Source organism: Equus przewalskii, chromosome 6 (assembly GCF_037783145.1).
Source record: "Equus przewalskii isolate Varuska chromosome 6, EquPr2, whole genome shotgun sequence".
Taxonomy (NCBI): domain Eukaryota; kingdom Metazoa; phylum Chordata; class Mammalia; order Perissodactyla; family Equidae; genus Equus; species Equus przewalskii.
Window position 1 is genome coordinate 79,082,081 of NC_091836.1, and position 24,770 is coordinate 79,106,850.

General features: G+C 42.1%; 1 protein-coding gene across 1 annotated transcript in view; it reads left to right on the top strand.

The window, feature by feature from the left end:
• Nucleotides 1-918: 918 nt before the first annotated feature.
• SWAP70 (switching B cell complex subunit SWAP70) overlaps nt 919-24,770 on the top strand; it is a 66,530-nt gene continuing 42,678 nt past the window's right edge. The window contains exons 1-2 of the mRNA XM_070626322.1: nt 919-1,124; nt 23,155-23,295. Of these exons, the coding sequence (XP_070482423.1) occupies nt 1,026-1,124; nt 23,155-23,295 (240 nt within the window). The 5' untranslated portion in view covers nt 919-1,025. The remainder of the gene's footprint in view (nt 1,125-23,154; nt 23,296-24,770) is intronic.

Below are 24,770 nucleotides of genomic sequence, written 5' to 3' on the forward strand. Positions count from 1 at the left end.
CTAGAAGTACCTTTCCAGAACATCTGGCGCAAAGATGCTCATTTTATACACGGAGAATTTGAAGCGAGCTCAATTTGTTGAGCACAAAGAGCTCAAGTGACTATTGCTCTTGTTACGAATATTGATCGAACATTTGCAACGAGGAGGAGCTCTTCCAGGCTTGGATAAATTCTTTTACGTGGTCCACTAATCCTGATTAAGTAAGATGGGTGGAGCGATTCGCTGGGGTCGTCCCAAATCTGTTATGCAAGCACAGGAACACCAGGAACAGCAGCATAATCTGGGTCAAACCCTTCCTAAATTGTAACAGCTGAGGGGTAGGAAGAAAAGGTTGCCTCAACCCTCTGACTTCTAAACCCACCTTAAACCTCGTCTCTGCGCCCCCAGAGCCTACTACACAGTAGGCATCAAGAAACGTTTGCGAAATGAATGAACCAACTTCCCTCGGAGACCCCCCTGCCTCCCCGCCCCCTCTACATCCTCTCCCACTAGGGACTGCGCCGGCATTTGAGCCCCTGCCCTGGGACTTTTCGGGGTCTTCTCTGGTCTCTTCAGACAGTGACTCCGGCCCCGAGGCAGGACCAGGGCTCCCTTTTTCGCTGGGGGGCTCCTGTTGGAGCCGGGCAGGCTGCTCACCCCAAGTCTCATATTTTTCCTCGGGATGGGGACTCTTGGTTAGTGTGCACGCGAGCACCGACAATGGCTCGAGCTCGTCTGGGGAACACTAGGGGGATGCGGGGCGGCGTTCACGACTCTCGCTAGGCCGGAAGGACGGGCACGCCCACGGGCAGAGGTGGGCAGAGCCACCCACCCATCGCGCTCCCCTGGACCAGAGCGCGCCACTCGGGGCTGGCGGGCGGGCGCCGATGGGCGGGGCCTGGCGGGCGGTGCGGGGCGGGGCCTGGCGGGGGCGGGGCCTGCCGCGGTCAGGTGACGGCGCGGCGGGAGGCGGCGGCGGCCGAGGCGGAGGGGCGTCAGACGCGCCGAGGGGCCGGCAGGGCAGGCGGGGCAGCAGGGCCGCGGTCATGGGGGGCTTGAAGGACCAGCTGCTCAAGGCCATCTGGCACGCCTTCACCGCGCTCGACCTCGACCACAGCGGCAAGGTCTCCAAGTCCCAGCTCAAGGTGGGCGCCCCCTGCCCCGGCGCGCGCTCCACTTTCCTGGGTGGAAGCGGACCGGCCGGCGGTGACCGCAGGGCGGGGCGGGCGGAATGCGGCCGGGCGGCCTGCGTGGGGCGGAGGCGGCAGAGACTGGGATTTGGCGTTTGCTGCCTCCCTCTTGCCTTCGGGCCGTGCCCTCGGGCCGGTGCCTGCGTCCCCTCGGGGCTCCCGGTGAGCGGGGCAGGACGGGGGTGCATCTGCAAGGGGCGCGCCGGGCTCCCTGTTGGCGCGGGGGGCCCGGAGAGTTTCGGACTCGGAGAGGGCAGGGGGAGACTGTCAGACAACCTCCTCAGAGTTTCCCCCTTACTCAGGAGAGGAAGGGACTTGCCCAAGGTTACTGGGCAGAGCCTTCTGCAGCGCACGCCCCGCACCGGGGCAGTCCTCCAGCCGGCCAGCTGCTCCGAGGCTCCCTCCCGGGCCGCCCAGAAAAGGGAGAAGTGCCCTAGAGCCGGCCTCCAGCCGCCTCCTCCTCTGGGGGCCTTTGGCGGTGGGGAACGCTTTCTGACTTGTGCAGACGACCTCCCCACCAAGGGTCCTCAGGTCTGGAACTAATCAAGAGTGTGCTGTGTCCCGCAAGGACCTTAGTTTCCGGTGAGGAGCCCTGGTCTTTCTGGCACCTTGCAAAAGCGACTGCTTTTGCAGAGTCTTTGTTGTGACTGCCAAAGACCCCACCACTAAGTGAGAGTGTGAAGTAGAAATAAAGGAATGCTTCTACAGCGGGTAACCCCAAGGAGGGAAAGTGGCACTTGGCCAGGAGAAGTTGGCAGCTTCTTGAAAGTGTAAAATATGGAAACAGACAAGAAGAGCCATTCACAGGCATTTTCAGATATACACATTTTGGATCTGAATGTCTGATTTTCTTAGCCTCTTCTGGGAATGAAGTTTTGAAGATTGGATTTGCTTTGTATATTTTGGGCAGTAATCAAGGGAGGTTCTTATGAGTAGTGGCTTTTATGCTAGTAGGATTAGCATTTCCCTCTGCCTTCCTTTTGCCCTCCTCTTTTTTTTATCATTCATAAAATCATAGTCCGGAAGGGTCTGCAGAGATCATCCACTTAATCTTTATTTTACTTTAGTTTTTAATTTAACATGGAGTAAAATTACAGCACAGTTCTGTGAGTTCTAACATATGTAGATTTGTATAATTACTACCAAAATCACAGTTCCATCATCCCAAAAAGCTCCCTCTTGCTGCCTCCTCACCCCCAACTGTTGGCAACCAATGATGTGTTCTTAATTGCTGTAGTCATCTTTTCCACAATGTCATATAAGTGGAGTCATAGAGTATGTAACATTTTGACACTGGCTGCTTTTAGTGAGCATAATGCGTTAGAGATTCATCCGTGTTGTGTGTGTCAATAATTCTTTTTATTGCTAAGTCATGTTCCATTGTATAGATGTACCATAGTTAATCCAGGCACCCTTGAACAACATTTGTGTTATTTCTGGGTTTTGGTGATTATGAATAGAGCTGCATTTTCTTTTTCACTGACTTTTAATTTAGCTATGCTGCTATATTTAAAGTGGATTTCTTATAGATAGCATTTAGTTGGGTCTTGAATTTTAATCCATTCTAACAACCTGTCTTTTAGTTGGTGTGTTTAGACCATTTACATTTAATGTAAATTATTGATATGGTTTTATTATTTGGTTTGTTTTTTTTTTTTTGAAAAGATTTTTAAAATTTTTCCTTTTTCTCCCCAAAGCCCCCCGGTACATAGTTGTGTACCTTTAGTTGTGGGTCCTTCCAGTTGTGGCACGCCACCCCAGCATGGGTTGATGAGCAGTGCCATGTCCGTGCCCAGGATACCCCTGGGCCGCTGAAGCGGAGTGTGCGAACCCAACCACTCAGCCATTGGGGCCGGCCCCTGGTTTCTGTTTTTTGTTCCTCTGTTTCTCTTTTCTTTTCTTCTTTTAGATTATTTGAATATATTTTAGTATTCCATTTTAAGACTGAGTTTTTGACTATATTTCTTTGTATAGTTTTTTTTTAATGATTGCTCTAGGCATTATAATATACATACCGAATTTTTCACAGTCTACTTAGAATTAATATTTTACCACTTTAAGAGGAATCTAGAAACCTTATAACCGTATGGGTCCCTTTAACCTCCCTGCTTTTTGTTGTATTTGTCATATTTGTTAATCTACCTACATTAAAAACCCCATCAGACTATGTTAAAATTTTTTGCTTTCAACTATCATTTTTATTTTAAAGATCTTAAGAGAAGAATAGTTTTCCCCAGATATTCTCAGATTACCCCTTAATTTTATAGAAAAGGTAGATGAAACTTCTGAGATGTTTGGTGACTTACCCAAAGTCACAATTGTAAGTAGTAGCTAAATCCAGAACCAAGATTTTCAGTACTTTTGAGCTAGTGTTTCTTCCTTTTTTCTCTTCCAATTGATGGCATAAATGACCTGTTTTCTATTACTTTTGTTGCACTTCATTCAAAATCGTCTTTGTGGCTGCTTGTAGAGAAAGTGTCCAGAGGATTCTTCACTGCAGATGTGGCAGGAAATAGTAAATCCCAGTTCCTAGCTTTCACCCACAAGATGTTGACAGTGCCGCTGTCCAGTTGTATTTTGTCTGTTTAACTGAGAGTTTGGGATTGATTCAGTTCTGTTCATCTTGCAGTGTTTCTGGAATTGAAAATATTAAAAAACATTTATTAAAGTCTATCCTTTTTGGTGTTTTGACTCTGAAGTTTGATGTTCAGTGATCCATTGACTAGGAGTAGGGTTTTTTCCTTAATTTGTTCGTTCATTCATTTGCTCATACAGTAACCTTTGTGTCTACTCTGTGGAAGGTACCATGCTGATTTCATAAAAAGATTAGTATTATTTTTTTTTCTTCTTCTTCTCCCCGAAGCCCCCTAGTACATAATTGTATATTCTAGTTGTAGGTCCTTCTAATTCTGCTATGTAGGACGCCACCTCAGCGTGGCTTGATGAACGGTGTCATGTCGGTGCCCAGGATCTGAACTGGCGAAACCCTGGGCCACTGAAGCAGAGGGTGTGAACTCAACCACTCGGCCATGGGGCTGGCCCCCAGAAGATTAGTGTTTTTAGGCTCTTAAGAGTTAATATCTCCTCAGAGGAAATATCATATAATTGATTTATTAAATAGCAGACTAAAAATTACATATCCAAAATAAGGGTTAAAATTTATTGTTTTGGAAAACTATATGGGCATTCTAAAATATTTTTGACACTTGTCTTTTTGAATTACCTTCACCACATTTGACACAGTGAATGGATACATTCACTGACTATATACTGGACACTTCATATGTTAGATACTGTGTCCAAATCTAAGGGTGATATGGTGGTAAAGGTGGAGGAAAAAGAAACAACCACGAGGGGCCCGCCCAGTGGCGCAGTGGTTAAGTGCACATGTTCTGCTTTGACGGCCTGGGGTTTGCCGGTTTGGATCCCGGGTGTGGACATGGCACCGCTTGGCAAGCCATGCTGTGGTAGGCGTCCCACATACAAAGTAGAGGAAGATGGGCATGGATGTTACCTCAGGGCCAGTCTTTCTCAGCAAAAAGAGGAGGATTGGCAGCAGTTAGCTCAGGGCTAATCTTCCTCAAAAAAAAAAAAAAGAAACAAATAGGAATCTTTGCTTTCAGAGAGTTTAAATTTTTGTGGGCAAATTAAGAAGATAAGCAACCATTATAGAAGGCACTCTCTTTCTCTAGGTTATATTACTCAGATAATTATTCTTAAAAAATGTAAAGTCTGGTGGTAGAGATAAGAAATACAGAAATATTACAGGGTAGAAGATACTGAGTGTGACAGAAAATAAGGGGCCATGAGATTTTAGAGCGTCAGGCAGTTACTTTTACTGGTGGGATAACGTCATGAAAGAAGCTTTTTGAAATGAACTCTGAAGGAAGCTAGGATCTGCTTATGTAGAAATGGGGAAGGATTAAGTCCATTTCATTCATTCATTCATTCAGTAGATATTTATTGATTGTAATTAGCTCTAAGGGATCCCTGTGAACTGTTGCAGGAGACAGGAGTTAATCAAGCATTTATGGGGACTTCTCTGTAACTTAATTTAGATTGGAGTATAGACACTCTGTGTGTTTGTGTGTATGGATAAGAGAGACTTATTGGTTATTGGTTAGATTGGTGGTTACCAGAGGGGAAGTGAGGAGGGAAGAGGGCCACAGGGGTGATAGGGCACATTTGTACAGTGACAGATGGTAATTAGTCTTTGTGTGGTGAACATGAGGTAGTCTACACAGAAATTGAAATATAATGATCTACAACTGAAAAAAATTATCCTTTTAAATATATTTATGCTTTACAACTCAGAATACATGATCAAAGTAAAAAGAATAAAAGACAGTTATTGCTGGTGATAAAGCTGTAGAAATCGATTGGGGTTAAGGCATGGAAGGCTTTGAGTGCCAGGCTAGTTAGGTGGATGCTCTAGGGCCTCTGAGTTTCCTGAGGGGTGACGGGCCGTGATCAGAATTGCGCTTTGGGAAGTCACTTGGGCAGGGACATATGTAGTGGGTTGGAGTGGAGTACAGTGGAGTGGAGGGGAGTGAGCACATTGGAATTAGGAAACCATTGCAGTAGCCCACGATGAGAGGTAATGGGGGCTAGCGGTGGTGAGGATGGACAAGTGGGGGATCGTCGGTGAAGTAACCGTGCCGTCCACGGGCCTGGACCCATGGTTAGGTGTAAGGAGAAATGGGCACAGCCAGAAATGTCTCAGATTTCGACTATGAATGACCGATGGACCATCGTGGTTTTTAGTAGAAAGGAAAGTTATGAGAAGAAACTCTTTAGAGAAGAAATGATAGTTTTGAACATGTAGAGTTTTGTTTGTTGATTTTTTTGTTTTTGAGGTCCTTGATGGATAGATATTTAGCGGGAGATGACGTCCTTAGAACGTGTGGTGCTGTCGGTACAGGATCTGACAGTTGAAGTTTGGAAGAAGGAGAGAAGAGATTCATCGATGGGCTGGGGGAATGGCTGGAGTGGATGGTGAAAGGAGGAACAGAAGCCAGAGGACCAGAAATCAGAGATGAGAACCACGTAGGGCAATGTTGGAGCTGAGCCAGAAGAGATTTTCAAGGAAGACATGCCCTCTTATCTTTGAGAGTTAATTGATGATTATTGTTGTTATATACATATATTTTGGAGATTGTAAAGCAGTCGTATTGATCCTTCCCTGCCGTAGCTCAGAAACTACATATTTCTTCTCTAAAGAGAAGTTGCGAAAACTTTGGAGTATTGGCATCATCTTGGGAATAAATATACTTTCTACTTTTAAGGAGACTACAGTATAGTACTCATTTAGATAAATGTTTTTGAGTAACTGCTATAATTAGTAAATATTGGCCTTGAGGGCCCCCAGGTTAATAAAGAAAAGCTTATGTTTTTAACTTAATTTTTGGGATTAACTAATAGCATATTTTTGAGTAAAACAAAAGTTACTAAATAGATTCTGAAACTTGAAATCCAAAGAAAAAATTAACATATTTTGTTGTTCCAAGCGTAGACTTCCATTAAACTTATCAATAAAATAAAAATACAGAATACAGAATTTAAAAACCACTTGTGACTTACATAAGGTGCTGTAGAAGCAGATACTGGGTTGTCGTCCAGTCACAGTGGTGTTTACTTGTTAAAGCAACTAGGCAAGAGGTCATTGCAGGTCAATATCTTCTTCATTCTTCATTAGAGTAATGCCCTCCCCCCGCCCCCCAAAAGGGGAAGCACTTCTGCCTCACTTTTCTTACCTCCATTCTTTGTCTTCCTCCTCCATGCCCTGTGATCTCCTTGGGCTTTTTTCTGGCAGTCTGTGCGCCCCGTGCAGGGGCCCTGTGTCTCTTTGTCTCCAGTTGTGGCCTTTCTGGCTCCCCACCTGAGTTGCAGCTGTACAAGTCTTCATCCCCACACCCAGCCTGTGCACCCCCATAGAAGTCATCAGCTCAATTTGCAATTGGATTGTTAGAAGGCAGCTCGTTATTTTATAGTCGTGTTAGTCTGGTGTTACTTTATTTTCCATGCTGGAATACAGGGGGACACTAAACTAAGTGATTGTTTTAAGTTAAGCTTTTTTTTTCTTTTGGTGAGGAAGATTGGCCTTGAGCTAACATCTGTTGCCAGTCTTCCTCTATTTTGTATATGGGACACTGCCACAGCATGGCTTGGTGAGCAGTGTGTAAGTCTGCATCTGGGATCCAAACCTGTGAACCCCAGGCCGCTGAAGTGGAGTGTGTGAACTTAATCACTATGCCACTGGGCCAGCCCCAAGTTAAGCATTTTTTAATTGTGTAGAGATCTACTTTTCAGCTGCTGAAGTAGACAGGAGTGGGCCAATGATGGGAAAAGAAATCTTCAGAAACCCATTCTCTACTTGCTTTTAAACTTATATTCGTGAATAGTGTTTCCTTAGAGCAAACTATATAGTTAAAGACTTTATGATTCGTTTTGAATACAGTTTTGGTATACTCTGTGATTACTGATGGGAGCTTAAAACCTACTGAGAGAGATTGATGGAAACATTTCTTTCTTTTTTTTTTTTAGAGATTGGCACCTGAGCTACCATCTGTTGTCAATCTTAAAATTTTTTCCGCTTCTCCCAAAGTCCCCCAGTACATAGTTATATATTCTAGTTGTAGGTCCTTCTGGTCATGCTATGTGGGACGCTGCCTCAGCATGGCTTGATGAGCGGTGCTGTCTCTGCACCTGGGATCTGAACTGGCAAAACCCTGGGCTGCCAAAGCAGAGTGTGCGAACTTAACCACTCGGTCGTGGGGCTGGCCCTGAAACATTTCTTTTTTAGGAAGGTGCTACATACATGTAGGTAGCTGAGTAAATATCATTGAAGGAAATGTTAGAAATTTTTTTTCACTAAATTTTTCCTTGTTTTGGTTTTTGTGCCTTTCTTTTGTCTGGATTTTTTTTTTAATGAGGGACCTTTTTTTTTTTTTTTTTAGGTGAAGAAGATTGGCCCTTAGCTAACACCTGTTGCCAATCTTCCTCTTTTTGCTTGAGGAATATTGTCCCTGAGCTAACATCTGTGCCAGTCTTCCTCTGTCTTTTGTATATGGGAGGCACCACAGTATGGCTTGATGAGTGGTGTGTAGGTCTGCACCTGGGATCCGAACCCGCGAACGCTGGACTCCCAAAGGAGTGTGTGTGAACCTAACCACTACACCACCAGGCCAACCCCTAAATGAGGGACATTTGTGAATGGATTCCATATTTTAGGAAACCTTATTAATATGCCATCTGAAACAGACATTGTAACTTTTAGATTACGTCAAACTACAAAAACAGAAACCAGTTTAAGAGGCAAAGTGTTTATTTGGGATCAGAGAATTGCAGTTTGGGGAACACAGGTCCAGGTAGAAACCCAAATAGTGTCCCCATTACAGGAGAGGGCCTCAGGGTTCTAATGGGAAAAAGGCAGGAAGATGAGGTAAATTGTAAGAAAGAAGAGTTCATTGGTGCTAGATGAGGCGAGGCTAGCTTTGTGCTTCATAGATGGCCTCAGATTCAGTCATCAGGCAGAAAGCTAGACTGGTACTTCATTGATTGATTAGCGAATCAGTCATCAGCAAATTCCAATTTCATTGGTTTTTACAAACAGGATATTCTTGTCCTCACTGACTTCTTGGAATGTTGGAGGTTTGGTCCTGTTTGGAAGACAAAGAAAACAAGACCTGCAAGGCAATTCCTCTGAAGTGGCTGCTTGGCTCTATTTTAACGTGGCTCCACTCATGTCATCTTTCATAATTATGTGACTTTGCAGAAGTCATATTAGAATAGGTATAGGGCATATTATTGGAAGTGGAGGTAATAATTATTTTCTTCTCCACTGATGTTTAAAAATTATCTTGAAATTATTTAGAATTTCAGTGGTCTTGCTGAAGATGCTAAATCTCAAATGTTGCTTAAAAATAAGTGCAGTTCCAAGAAGATAAAAAAACGAAGGCTGTTACTTAAACAAATGTACATTAAAAAGAAACCTTTTTTTGTAACTATGTGTGGTGATGGATGTTAACTAGACTCACTGTGGTGATCATTTTGCAATATATACAAATACAGAATCATTATATTGTACACCTGAAACTAACATAATGTTATATGTCAATTATACCTCAATTAAAAAAAACCCTTTTGAATAGTTCATATACACACATGGTATAAAATTCATAAAGTTCAAAAGGGCATTTATAAAAGTGAAAAGTGAGTTTTCTCCAGCCCCTGGCCAACACTAGTCCTGCCCTGGAAGTAACCATTGTTACTAGTTTCTTCTTTCCTGAGATCAAAATGTACCTTAAAATTAATACTCTTATTGTTATAGTAAGTGTTTTCCTCTTAAAATATAGCAAAATCTAGAGATATTTTTGCAACCTCTATTATAACTTTACTTTTCAATTATGGCTGCAGCCTCAATTACATGTCAGTGCAGGAAATGTCTTGAAATAAGCTTATTGGCTCTGCATTTTTATTTTTATCTTTAGAAACCCAGGTTTTTGTTTTGTTTTGAGTTGTGCCCTTTTGAAGTAGAAGAGCTTACAACTCTAGGGAGATGTAAAGGAAAAACGTTATTCGAGGAGCAGCTTGGATAGTTTGAATCCATATTCTTTCCTCAGTGATGGATTTTTCATCTAAATGTTTTTATTCTTTGCCTTGCAGTTGGTTTATGTATCTTGTGGATGATCTTGTGTTCTGTTCCCATGTAGGCATTTAGCCTCACATATTTTTAACTTTGCCAGTTAGGAAAGTAACTGAGCCAGGCCAGTGGTCGGTTGAAAATATAAAAGGAGCAGGTTGTAGCAAAGGGCTTTTATTGTGTGAGACGGAATGTAAAAGATATAGTCCATTCTGGTGAACTTGGCCATGCATAGGATTCCGTCTCAAATCCTGAGTGTTACGTTTCTCTTAAGCCCTGTGGTGAAAGTTGTTTCTGTTGAGGAACTAAAAGTCTAATTTTAAAAATGAGGTTAGGGAATCGGAGTCATGAGTGAACCTATGAAAGTCTTTGTACATGTTTGTTATACTTGACCAAAATAAAACAGTAAAGACAGCTCTCTAAATAAAGAGGATCTGAGAGACGTTTTAAAATCTTAAAATGGTGATGATGTATTCCTGGTCGCTTCCTTTCTCTATTCCTTATTTGCTAGAAAGTTTTCAGTGAGATAACTTGGAAATTTTGGGGTTTTTTTTGAAATCCGTGTAAGCCTTTGCTTTATGGAAGATAATATGTAAACGGTGAGGTGCTTTCTTGTGTGTCTGGCCCTCCATCTTAATAGCCAGGGCATTTCTAATCTTATGACTCAGAGCTCTTAGCCTTCCTGAGCGCTGCTGCTTGTTTCCCCTGGGGTCTCACCACAGTCCCAGAGGTACACGGTAGCTGGAAGCTGGAGATGGATGAGGCCTGGGTGACCTTTTCGCACTTACTCAGTTTGCCATCACAGAGTAGGGAGTCCTCATTCTCGCCCAGCAGGAGGGTTATTGCAGTCCTCTGAGTGATAATTAGCACGTTGGAAGTTGGAGGTGGGGGTGGGGGTACTCTGACTTGCCTCCTCAGTCCCTGTTATGTGTGTCCCTGTACTCTTCCTTCAGTATAAGCCGAAGTTATCACTTTGCCTCAGCTTCCTTTTTCTTCCCCAAGGTTTCATTTCATAAATCTGTTTTTCTGCTTTATTTCCTTCTTCTCATTCTGTCTTCAGGTTCCTTCTTTTTTGCTTAAAATTTGTGTCTACTTGCAACTACAGTTCTTGGAACTAATTAATTAGTTATAGAAAGTATTTGAGAGTAAATCTGCATATAGTTGAATTTCATATAAGGAGATCTTTTGATTAGGGAGAGATTTCTGCAATATTGGAAAAACTAGTTTTTTCCTCTTAGGTCTTTTCTGTGCCTTCTATACCTTTTGCTTCTTTAGGAATAATTAGCTTTACAGCTATGTTTGATTTGGGCCAGAAGGGTGGTATATGTGGGCATGGTGTACCAACCAGAAGTGACACCAGGTAGGATGAAAGTTGTTGTGGTCGAATGCACAACGTTGAAAGTGTTATATTCCCTGGATGGGCCGCTCTGGGAGGATGGAGCACCATCTGCCTTGCCAGGCAGCACATCCCCATCAGTTCTGTCGGTTCTTAGGTGATGGATGTCTCAGCCACATGGCTCTTACCCTGGAGCTGAGAGCAGGAGCTGCTGGGCAGCTGACTCGACTCTCACTGACTTTCTTCAGTGTTGACTTGAGAAAATGCTGTAAGGTAGTGGGACACCAATCAGACTGAATTGGGATTCTGAGGGTTTCTACCTGGGTGACTCTGTAGAGTTTGCTTTGCTGCTTATATTTTAAGATTATCTGTTACATGGGAATAATAAGACATTTAACAGCTTGCATGTTTGAGTAGATGGAATTCACAACCTTTATGTGTGACAACAGAAACATTTACTAGCCACCTATTTCCTACCAAACACTCATGTTGAAGAAAATTAATCTACAAAACATGAATTTGAAGGTTTCTGTGTACTGAGCACCTTTTCTTAGGGATTCAGGAGAAGAAAAAAATATACAACGTTGTCCCTTACCTTGAGGAATGTGTGGTTTAGTAAAGAAGATAATATGTGAAATGACCTCAACAAGAAAACATATAAGAAAGTTCTAGAGAGGGGCCAGCCCGGTGGCACAGTGGTTTAAGTGCGCACGTTCTGCTTCGGCGGCCTGGGGTTCGCTGGTTCGGATCCTGGTGTGGACAAGGCACCGCTTGGCAAAAAGCCATACTGTGGTAGGCGTCCCACGTAGAGAATGGAGGAAGATGGGCATGGATGTTAGCTCAGGGCCAGGCTTCCTTGGAAAAAAGAGGAGGATTGGCAGAAAAAAAGAAAGTTCTAGAGAGCATGGAAAATGAGTGGTCTAGGCCATGCTGTCCACTACCTTAGCCATTAGCCACATTGGCTGTTGAGCATTGAAAAATGGTTAGTCTGAATTGAGATGTGCTGTAAGTGTAAAATATACACTGGATTTCAGAAACTTAGTGCAAAAAAAGAATGTAAGATATCTATTTAATAACTTAAAAATATTGATTACATGTTACAATATTTTGGATGTATTAAAATTAATTTCACCTGTTTGCTTTTACTTTTTAAAATTGTGGCTATGAAAATTTTGAATTCCATATGTAGTTCGCACTATATTTCTATTGGACAGGGCTGCTGTAGAAGTTCAAAGGAAGTAGAGAAAAAGATGCAGACAGTTGTAGACAAGGAAAGTTTCATGGAGGAGATAGAACGTCAACTGTTTCTGAAGGGAATGGGACAAATCTTGTCCAGTATAGTCACAGAAAGATGGCAGGTTTGGTGGTGGCGTTGTAGATAAGAGCAAGAGCTCAAACTTGGAGTAATTGTGAGCAGTGAGGAAATACTCTGAGTGGAGTAGAATGTTAGCTTTGAGACATAGCGGAAGATTAAGATTTAAAGGGAGGGGCCGGCCCGGTGGCGCAGTGGTTAAGTTCACACGTTCCGCTTCTTGGCGGCCCGGGGTTCGCTGGTTCGGATCCCAGGTGTGGACATGGCACCGCTTGGCATGCCATGCTGTGGTGGGCGTCCCACATATAAAGTGGAGGAACATGGGCACGGATGTTACCTCAGGGCCAGTCTTCCTCAGCAAGAAGAGGAAGACTGGCAGCAGTTAGCTCAGGGCTAATCCTCCTCGGAAAAACAAAACAAAACAAAACAAAACAAAACAAAAGATTTAAAGGGAGATGGGGTTATATTTTAGGTGTTTTCGTTCTTGCATAGAATAGAATAGATGGTTAATATGTACGTGTTGGCTGACAGTCTGTGTTAGAGTGAGTAGTTCAGAACTGATCCTGTAAAGAGGAGAAGTCATTAAAAGTTTTTGGGTAGATGTAAGACGAAGTTATAGTTTTGAGATTATTCTGATGATGTGGATGTGATGATTAGAGGTGAGGGGCTGGAGATGGGGAGACCATTTCGGGGGCTGCTATGAAAGTTGATGAGTAAGTTGGTAAGCACTGGACCGGGATAGTAGTTGTGGGAATCAAAACAGATATGTTCCCTGCCCTTATAGAGCTTAAAGTCTGGTGAGTGATACACACCAGCAAACTGGCAACTCAAATGTAGTGAAACACAGGAAGTACATGGTGCTGGGGAACGCAGAGGAAGGAAACCTCCCTAACCTGCGGGGAGGATTGGAGGAGTTAGGCCAGAGAATGCGTCCTAGAGGAAGAGCCATTTGTTACCGACCTTAAGGATGTGTGCAACCCTCTATAAGAACATCTATGATGAAAGATTTGGAAAGTCAGTCCCTTGGAGGAACAGGAAGAGTTGTCAGGAGGGAGAGCACTGGTTGCGGAGTTGGGAGACCTGTCTCTGCTCTGTTGTTTGTGTGGCTATGGGAAATCACTTCTTGCTGGGCTTGTTTCTTTATTTATAAAATGTAGAGTAACAGACGAGATCTTTGAGGTTTAGCTTTCTAATTTAACTTGATGTGTTTACCACGGTCATATCCTGGTGAGTGGTTGCTGTGCAGCACCTCTCTGTTCGGGCCTCGGAAGGAAGAACAGGACCTGCTCCTGAGGGCAGGGAGCCCTTGTTTCCCCAGCCTCACATTCTCTGCTTAGCCTCAAGTGGGTAGAGCAGCTCACTCAGTGGAGAAAGGAGTTGGCCTCGGGTAGGGGGGTGGGAGGGCTGAATTAGATCTGGAAATGGGACAGACTGTAAGTAAAAGGTGCAAGAAGAGGAGATTCCATAGTTTGTGTTGAGGAAGTGCTGGTGCCAAAGTCAGAATGGTGGGAAACATGTTTTGGGGGTAAAGGTGATGAGTTCTCTTTCGGCTCCTGTTGTATGTGAGGTAAATACAGTGTAGAAATCTCTAGTATTTTTTAGTGTTATAAACCAGGGCTCAGTTGAGAGGTCAAGACCAGAAAGAGATTGAGGGTCATTAGAATAGAAGTGACATGAAGTTGTCAGAATAAAAACACTTTTTAAGAAGAGAATAAGGAGAAACAAGAATTTAGGGCTGAAAATTGGGCTTTGGGAAATGTCCAGATTGGGAGAATGAGGGGTGAGGGAGGTGAGCCCATGAAAGCGCCTTTGTAGACGAAGGAGAAGAACTTAGAAAATATTATGTCATGGGACCAAAAAGTCTCAAAGGAGGGCATGATCCAGAATGCCATTGCCAGAGACTTGGGAAAGTGACTTGTTCAGAAGTGTCTGTCCCAGTTGGGTTCTCCAGGAAGCAGATGTCGAGACAGACTTGAGGGTGCAAAGGGTTATTGGGGAGAAACACTTATGGGGGGGAAAAAAAGAGAGGAAGCAGGGTTGGGAAGAGGAGCTGTGAAACCATGGTACGGACTTGAGAAAATCGGGAGGTCTGGAGCCGAGATGGCCTGTTGGAGGACTCCCGTGTTGGGGAGAAATGATGCTATCACCTTGCTTATGTATTGTCTGGGAACTGGCTTGAGAAGAATGTGGTCTTGGCTGTTACCACCTTGCTCAGTCATTGGCTGAGGTTTACCCTGAAGGTAGTGAGAGCTGGAGGCTCTCAGCTAACCACGGTTCTTGTAGCTGGGCAGCACTTCCTTTCTTGAGGAGGGATCTGAGCGGTGCATTTCTGTGTCTGCCACAGAATCCTTTTGAAAAAGCAATTTCACAAGATTGATGGGGATATCAGCCATGTTGTAGGGACCATATAGGGATCGGGTGGTCAGAAGATGGGGCTGCAGAGGTAAACCTCAGATTTGTGATCTTTATCATCACCTTGAGTGTGTCCTGTGGCTTCAGATCTTCTCTTGGAGAAGAGTGTTCTAAATTGAGCTACCTGATTTCTCTTTCTTCTACTTCAGAGTTCTCTCTCACAACACTTGTTAATTCTTAGTGAATCCTTTCCTCAGAAATCTTGAATTTTGAGGAACTAGACTGCTTTGCTAGATCTCAGGCCAGATGAGTTATGCATGCTAGATCTGGTGGTATTAATAACTAATAGAGGCATTGTTTTTTACTCTGAAACTGATCTGAATTGGGATTCCAGTTTAACAAAAATTCTTTCTGGAAACATGGTAGTATAAATAAAATAAATTAAAAGACTCAGATCTAGATAAAGATGATGGAGAAGCAAACTAAACTAAAAAAAAGGAAAAAAGAAAATGAAAATTCTTAATGAGACTCAGTTAGCAAGGATTTGTTGAACAGTTCTCTCATCAGGCACTTTACTAGGTTTTGGTATTGCACAGATGGATAAAATATAGACCCTCTCTTTAAGGAAATTCAGAGTAGTGGGACAGAGAGACCCAGAAGCTAACTGGAGTTAAATCTTCTTACAAATGATTTATCTTCTGAAAGAAATTTGTTTGTGCTGTATTCCACTGGGAGGCTGGAATCTTGAGGAGGCTGTCCCAGATCGGGAGACTTCACTACCCGTAGCATGGCTTCTTCGAGAGGCGTGGCAAAGCATAGTTCTTTATGGCTGACTCAAAGGAGTTAATTTCATCAACTGTATAGTCCGACAATGATCTCTTCGGATTTTCTAATTTTATTGATGCCCTCTGGCTGGAACCCCCAAATATATTTAATTTTAAAATTTTCCTTAAATATAAAAGTTTCACTTTTTCTGATTATAAAGATAGTATTAGAATATTCAGACGACATATTAAAGTACAGAGGCAAAGATAAAAGTTCCTGAAGTTCCACCACCAAAGGAGATGCAGTTTACTTTTTAGTGAATATCTTTTCTCTCCCTCCGTCTACCTGGCCCCCTCCCTTCCCCTCCCTGTCCTTCTCTGTTGCCCCCTGCGTGCACACACATGCATGCACACATACATATATATCCTTTTATATAAATGGGATAGTATTTCATATGCTTTTGTACTCTATGTTCTTAAGCATTGTGTTAGTATCATCTTTCCATAGTGATGCATATAGATACAGACACTAGACACCATCCTTTATAATAGCTATGAACTGTTCACTGTGTTGATGCATCGTGTTTTATTTAACCACTTTCCTATTCACAGATATGTGAGGTGTTTTGATGTTTTCAGCCAGGCACGCTGCTAAATATCCTACAGTGCATAGGACGCCTCCCCTTCTCCCTAAACAAAGAATTATCTAGCCTGAAATGTCAGTAGTGCTGAGATGGAGAAAATCTGCTCTATGCCTCTGTGGGTGCTCTGTGGGTGCTGGCAATCTTTACTCCCCTATATCTGCTTAAACACCAGGTATTGTTACTCAGGCAGAAAGTAACAGCTCTTTTAATTTTCATTATTTTGATTACTAGTGAGGTTAAGCATCTTTTCCTATATTTATTCGTCATTAGTTTCTTTTGTGAGTTTTCTAATCATGTCCCGTTGTCCGTTTTTCTATTAGTTGTTTGTCGTTCTCTTAATAATTTCTAAGAGTGATTTGAATATTGAAACTATTAGCCATTTTTGCTTGAATGCTTTTATGCTTTTTTGCTTTTGTGCTGTTTCTTGTTAAAGAGGAATTAAAAATTTCTTATGTTCTCAAATTTACCACTGTTTTCTGTATGGTTTCTGAAGAGGCTAAGTTAATGAATTATCCAACATAACTTATTAAAGGTGGCTCACTTAGAATAATCCAGTGGCGTGGGCTGTGGTTTGGTGGCATATATTTTATGAACAACATACCACAGATGGTATGTTTGAGGTACATATCCTGCCTCAGTCTGTCCGTAAGTGTTACACTCCTGCTGAGTCCTCCCTTAGGCCTGCCAGTCACTGTGAAGGACACGGAAGAAAAATCTTAGGCGGGGTTTCCTCCCTTCCTGAGCTGCAGTTAGGTATTCGATAGACCACTAGTCTTTGAAACAGAATGCAACTAAATGCTGAATAGGAGTTCAGTGGGGGAGGGGGAGCAGTGAAGGTTTCCTAGAGTTTATGACAAATGACCTGGTCTTGAAGGATGTGACTAGGCAGAAGGGAATGTTTCCAGCACAGGGCATCATTGTGAGACAGACCGTTAGGAGACTTGGGTTCTCGTCCCTGCCTTGTCACTAATCAGTGTGTGACTTAGGCCAAGGCTCAGGCCCCAGGCTATTTATCTATGAAATAAAGAGAGGAGTAGGATATTTCCTCAGATTGTTGTCATTATTAAAGTATTATGGTTTTACTGTTAAAAGAATCCATTCAGCATTTATAGAAAGCTTTCTGCATTCTAGGCAGCATGCTAGGTGCTGTTGCTTGCAAGGTGCTGTGGCCAGGAACGCAAGAATGGGTAAGACGTGGTCCGTCCTTTCAGAATTTACAAGCGTACAGGAGAGAAAAATCATGTATGCTAGCATAAAATAGGAAATACAGAGTGCTTGGGAAGCGTGGAGTGGGAAAGACCAGCTTGATTTTGGGTGGTGGAGGCTTCGGAAAGAGGAGGCATTTGTGCTGGGTAGAAATGGAAGTAGGAGTGGTTGGAGCAAAGGCCTGGAGGGGGCGGGGGGTAGCACAGGGTTGGTTTGGGGAACAGGGAGTAAACTGGTTTGCATGTGTGCAGTTGGTGCAGAGGGGTAGGAAAAAATAAGGCTAGAAAGGTAACGTGGGGCTTCCTTGTGGAGTGACTTAAATCCAGAGCTCAGATACTTACTTGGCTTTTACTCCTGTAGGCTTTTATGATTTTTGGACGAGGGGATAATGTGACGTAAGCAGGACTTGAAGATTAATTTGGTGAAAGTGTCTAGGATGGTGATTGATTGCATTCAGGGATGGAGAGAGCGGGCATTGTCAGCAAAGACTTTGAGATTTTTTTTTTTTTTTACTATAACCTGGAAAATTTATTTATCAAAAGAGGCATCAAATAAAAGATGAAAACTTTGAGATTTTTGAAGCTGAACACAGTAAAGATAATTTGAGAGAAAGCAAGTAAAACAAGCAGGGCGAAAAGATATTGTCAGGAAAGGGAAAATGACTCTATGTGGTAAAGGGAAGGACTTCATTAGACAATGCTCTTAAGGCAAGGCATAGCAGTGGTAGGAAATTGGTCATTCTGGTTCATTGTTAGGAAGGGTTTTCTGATACTTTGCCATTAGCTTGAAATTTTATAAATCAGACAGGAATTTTCATGTTTTAAAAAAAGATTGCCCATTATGAGTTATAATTCTGTAATTGTGTTGGTTCAGATAAGCTTGTTGGAATAGAGATCCGCACCCCCCCCCCTTTTTTTTCACTGTTGAACTTTGCCCATTACGCACATCCTGTAAAGGGAAACTGACTGGGGGGGCATATTTCAGAGAACCTTTATAATCTCTACATCTTTGGGAGGGAGGAGTGAACATTATGCACTCACGAGCGTTAAAACACTGTTTAGTCGTTCATGTTCTTGATTTCATTTTCATGATAGTTGGAGCAAAATGCTTAAAAGGGGTAAATGGCAAACCACTGAACCAGAAACAGACCACGCGAGCAGGGCTCATGCAGTTAATTAGTCATCTCTTGTCAGTGGAGGCCATGCAGAGGCAATAGCTGACAGCTATGAAGGAACTGGAGAGATGAGTTTCTGGCATGGATATGGATCTTTTATTGTAGTAACAATAGTTTATTCTTCAAATTGGAAATGAGAGCAAGGTTGCTTAGCAATCGTGTAGGCGCTAAAAGAATGGCCTTTGGAGGAGCAAGGCATTTGAAGTGGGATAAATTCAACTTTTTCAAGAAATTTACAGACGCTCTTATTAGAGCGATTCAGGGGGAGTCATTTTACAAATCGAGAACTTGTAGTCCTCTTTCCTCCAGATTGTTTTTGTCCTGATCTGCTTTCCAGCTTCCTCATCTGGAGAGGAAGCTAGTGCTTCTTGGAACAGTTTCACCCAAAGGCGGGTGCTATGACGGGGGGCTCCCACAGCGAGAATGGTCCCGGATTTCTAGGCATGTGTATTTCTTTGCCACTGGGTTTAACTTGGCTCTGCTAACAAGCGCCAGCCCTTTTGTTGGGTCCTGGAGAGCTTATTGGGTGTGGCTGGGGGAGCACCAGTTCACTGCACCCTAGCCATGTGCATGAACGCGTGGCCACAGTCACTTGTGTATAGGCAGGGCTCTCTATTTTTCTAGAAGGAGAGGGAAGGTGGCACAGTGTGGCAAAGCATGAGGCTTGGGTTCTAGTCCCAGTTTTACTACACATAAAATTCTGTGATTTGGGGCACATCTCCTAATCTCTGAATCAGCCTCTTCATCTGTAAAAGGCGGTTATATCTACTGTCCCAGTGACGAGACTAAAACCAGCTAATGGATGATGTGAGTCTACTCTGAAAAGCATGAACTGCTGTATAAGCTTATGGAGTTTTAATTTCTTCTTACTGGTTTACAGTCTGGCTTTCAACATTTTGGTTTCTTTATATATTTTATTTTTTATTTGAAAAAATTGACATACTGTCTAGAGTTTAAAAAAAATTACTGAGGGGCTGGCCCCATGGCATAGTGGTTAAGGTTCAGCGTGCTCTGCTTTGGCGGCCTGGGTTTGTGGGTTCAGATCCCAGGCAAGGATCTATACTACCCGTCAGCCCTGCTGTGGCAGTGACCCACATATAAAGTGGAGGAAGATTGGTACCGATGTTAGCTCAGGGCTAATCTTCCTCAGGAAAAAAAAATGGCTGATAAAAATTTTTAATAAGTTTTAAAGATAGCACAAAATCTTTTTCTCTTTTAGTAACAAAACTTTTTCAGTTATCTATTATTTGGTTTGTTGTTATTTTGTTTGAAGAAGACTTTCCTGTTCTAGCCCTTACTAACAATGGGAAAAGCTGAACTTCTGATCTAAATTATAGTTCTTTTTGCTGAATTCATGAAATGAGTTTGGGTTAACAGTTAAGGATTGGGCTTTAAAAAAAATTGTTTTTAGAGACGAGTCCAGCTCCTTATTTTGCAGCGAGGATGCTGAGACTAAGCGAGTAAGTAGCAAAATATTACAGTATTGAAAAAGGGCAAATGGCAAACCACTAAACAGGAACAGACCACATGAGGAGAGCTGGGGCGCAGGTTTCCTCCTCTAGGGTCCTTGTTACCCTAATGTGCTGCTCCCTCACAGTTGGCTTAACTAAATAAAAGTGGTTAAAACAATTAGCACTGAATTCAGCTATCCCTGTATTTAACAGAAGTCCTGTTTAATTGTCCAAGGCTGAAGTCTAGAGTTCAAATCTAAATCTGCAGTGGGATCACTGAATTGAACTAAGCACCTAACATACAAAGAGCATTGTTGTTGACTTCAGAGATCTAAAAACATAATGTTCCTTGTTACTAGAGAGTGATGACCAGGTTCTAGTCTAAAAACCTGAGTTCTAGTCTCAGTTCTGCTCAGTAACTTTAGTCCAGACAAATTTAATCTCTTTGAGCCAGTACTCACCGTCTGTAAGATGAGAAGGATGACAATATGGCATTCAAGACCCCTGCTAGGACTTTAGTTGGAGGATTTATGAAACCCAAAGGCAGAAAAAGGGGTGGGTATGGGAGAGATTAGTGTCTCCTTTTTGTATCCTGAGGACTTTGCATTAATCCACCACTTTTTTCATGTTAGGGCCCTGTCTGGAAAGCCTTCCAGCTGCCCTTTTCCTCTCCACACATTCTCCTTACTTTAAGGCCTGGCTTACATTTCCCTTCCTCTGTGAAGTCGTGTCACTCACTATTTCTCCTGCTGGAACTCATTTATGGCCCTTCCGCCGCACTCATCCGTTAATCATGGTACATTGCTGTGGACTATGTCTTCCTTTTAGACCTCATTTCTAGGGAGTGGGTTAATGTAGAAGTATAGACTTTGAAGATAAATAAGTTTAATTGTGTGATCTTGGGCTGGCCACTTTTAAAAATAGATATTTAATTTTTTAAATAGGTAGTACATTTTTGAATAGGTAAATTTTTTTTCAAAACTTAATAGAAAGGGGAGGCCGCAGTGACAAGTCGTCGTCTACCCCTAGTATACCATCAAACTAGTCTTTCCCCTCTTGTTATTAGTTTCTTATATATCTTCCTAGAGGTCCTTATTTTTCCTTCCTTTTTTGTTTACTTAAAAGATGGCACACTATACGTAGTCTTAGGTACATTGCTTTTTCTCTTAATTTATCTTGGAGATCTTTGCATATCACTACACACTGAGCTTCCTCATTGTTCTCAACGTTTTATGGATGTGCCGTAGTTTAACCAGTGGTTGGGAATTTTTGCTTCAGTAAAGTCCCAGATGATTTTAAAATTTGAATGACCTTTGAGCCGTATCTGAGAAATATGCTCTTTATTTCTCTAAAACTTTTATTTCGGTCGTATGTAGGTACAGTTTTTAAGCGCTTTATTTACCTTCTTGATGTTGATCTTAACAAACCTCTTTGGGGGTAGACGCTATATAGATTTTGGCAGGTTAGTAGAGAAAGGAGAGCTCTAGTTAGGATTTTGCTGACTGTGGTGCAGGATTCTTCAGTAACAGCTCCACCGTGCTCTGTTCGTGTGCTCTCCTGCTGGCAGATAGAGGGTTTGCTTGAGTAACACAGCCTGCTTTGTAGGGGCTGATAAAAGTCTTCATTACTTCATTTATAACCATTTGTTAATTTACTTCCTTTACTTTACTTACTTCCTTAAAACCAGTAGAGCATGTAGAAAAGGATCTCCACATAAATGAAGCTTTGAGAAACAAAACAAATGTAGAAAGAAGATATGCAAATGTTTTTATAGAGAAAATTTTTTTGATCTTAAAAATATTCTAACTAAAATATGTGTATGCAGAAAAAAGTTACTTGCTTAATGGAATTAAAAGTCTTCATTGAGATGAATGTGGCCCTTTAAATGATTAAATGGGTAGGGCTGAGAAAAATAGAGAATATTTTCTCCTGGAATTTAACATCTAGTAAGATTCTCTGTTAAGGCAGGTACAGCCTTACCTGTGTAATTTGACCTGATTAGAATGCACAAATGAAATGGAAGGGGTTTAAGTTTTATTTTTAAATCTTCATTTAATGTAAAATAAGATTAGTACTGAGACAGCCCAAACTGCTAATTCAACTACCTGAGTGTTAAAGTGTGCACTTGGGTAATCGCCAAGACCACTAACCCTTTATGCAGTTGTACATCACTTAACAACGAGATAAGTTCTGAGAAATGCCTTGTTAGGTGATTTCGTCACTGTGCGGACATCATAGTGTGTACTTACGCAAACCTAGACCGTGTAGCGTACTACACACCTGGCTATATCGTACTAGTCTTATGGGACCGCCGTTGATAATACATGCGGTCTGTCTTTGACCGAAACGTCATCATGTGACACATGACTGTAGGGAATGCAGATTTTCTACACAATATTTTCAACCATTGTGGTGACTCCTGAGATATTTTTGCTTTTAATTTTTCTTATATTTCTAAACTAGGCCCTTGATTTCTTTCTTTTTTTATATTTATACTCTTTTATACTCATGCTGAAAACTTAGCCTAGCATCATAGAATTTTAGAGATGTTTGGACACTTAAACATTGGAAATTAATATTTGGTATATTTGTATGTTAACTTGGCCCTTCCTATTGAGCAAAGGAGAACACTGAAGCCCAGAGATGCTGTGACTGTTCAGGTCAGCCACCTTGTCCAGAAGCCCTGGCTGCGGCTGCCGTGTATCAGCTTCTTTCTCCAGCAGCTCTAATTGACTGACGCAGCTCTGCTTTGGGAGAAGTTTAATTTTGAACACATTCTTTTGCTCTTTCCCGCGTTTTTCTTTCCAATGTGGGCCAATTAATAAAAGACTACAAGGAATATTAGTCAACAGGCCTTGCATGGAGCCTGGCTCATTGTAGGCATGTAAGAGAACTTGTTTGAAGTGACCCAAAACTGGGGAGGGAATGAGAGACACTCTAGGGTAACAAGTAGGGAGCTGGCAGCCTAGCAGTGCTCACCCCGCGTGTGTTGGTTTATTCTGCATCTTTCTCTCCCCGGGGCAGGGAGGAGCCAGTTTGTTCAGACAGTGAAGGTGCCGTGTGCTGCTTAGTGGCTACCTTTTAACTACTCTCTTTCTCCCTTAGGTCCTTTCCCATAATCTGTGCACAGTGCTGAAGGTTCCACATGACCCCGTTGCCCTTGAAGAGCACTTCAGGGATGACGATGAGGGGCCCGTCTCCAACCAGGGCTACATGCCGTATTTAAACAAGTTCATTTTGGAGAAGGTATGATTCTAACCTCTTCCTGCTCACAGCATTGTTTGATTTGTGCCTGTCAGCTGGGCCCCGGAGCCCCTTGTTGGTGAGTTCACTGAGGAGTTCAGGCGAGAAGCACCGGGAGAGGAATCAGAAAGGAAAGAAAGGATGAGAGACTGGCGATGCCCCCTACGTCTCCCTCTTCCCCACTGTCTGCTAAAACTTGCTTTGATGTTTTTCCAACTTGGCTCATTTTTTTGAAATTGAGAACTGTTTTTTGTATTAATCTCTACCTGTCTTCTCTCAGGGTGCTTTTTCTTTCCTTTTCAAATTCTGGTTCCACCTGTACTGGCAACAGTCGTTAAACCATGGGTATGATGGGGTAAAATGTGAATACAAAAAAAAGATGTTAATTATCTTTACTAAATAGGTATTATATAGCAAAATTTTCATCCTAGATTCTTCAGAGTACCACTCGGATGCCTCCTCTGGGCTCTGATATGAGTAGAGATGCTGCAAAACCCTATTATGTGTTAGGAAGACAAATATAATGTATTGGCGTTTACTACCGTGTTCAGTTTCTCTCTTGTTTTGGAAAATTAAAAATTGACACATGAAAGTATTGAATTTAATGTACTTTTATTTCTTTTTAGAAGAAAATAATCTAAACTGATGGTACATTTAAGTAATTAAAAAAATTGGTGATTAGTGGCCAGCCTAGTGGTGTAGTGGTTAAGTTATTAGTACACTCTGCTTCTGGCTTGCAGGTTTGGATCCTGGGCACAGACCTACATACCACTCATCAAGCCAAGCTGTGGTGGCATCCCACATACAAAGTAGAGGAAGATTGGCACAGATGTTAGCTCGGGGCCAGTCTTCCTCTCACACACACAAAATGGTGATTAAAAAATTACAAAAGGTAGCGCATGCTTGTTATTAAATAGGCAATCAGTATAGAAATATATGACATAAAAAGTGAGTGTTCCTTTACACTTTCTAATCTGACTCTCTAGGAGTAACACCACTATTAACAGTTTGGTCAATATCTTTGCAGACCTTTTTTAATATACATGCATACACACACCTACACAACATAGTGTTTTGTTTCTATATGAATAGGATCATGCTATACATATAGTTCTTCAGCTTATTTTTTTAACTGAATAATATATTAGTGTCATCTTTCCATATAATGTACATTTGGTTTAGATATAAAAGTAATCATATATTCACATGAAGAGTTGGGAATTTCTGCTTTTGCCTATTTATAACACCAAGCATGTAAGTTTTTTTTTTTGGTGAAGAAGATTAGCCCTGAGCTAACATCTACCACCAATCCTGTTTTTGCTGAGGAAGATTAGCTCTGAGCTAACATCTGTGGCCATCTTCCTCTATTTTATATGTGGGATGCCTGCTCATTTTCCCATCACCTAAATACCACAACTATTACATATTTTTTTCTATGACTTTTTGGATTTTTATTGCTATTTATAGTTATAAATTCT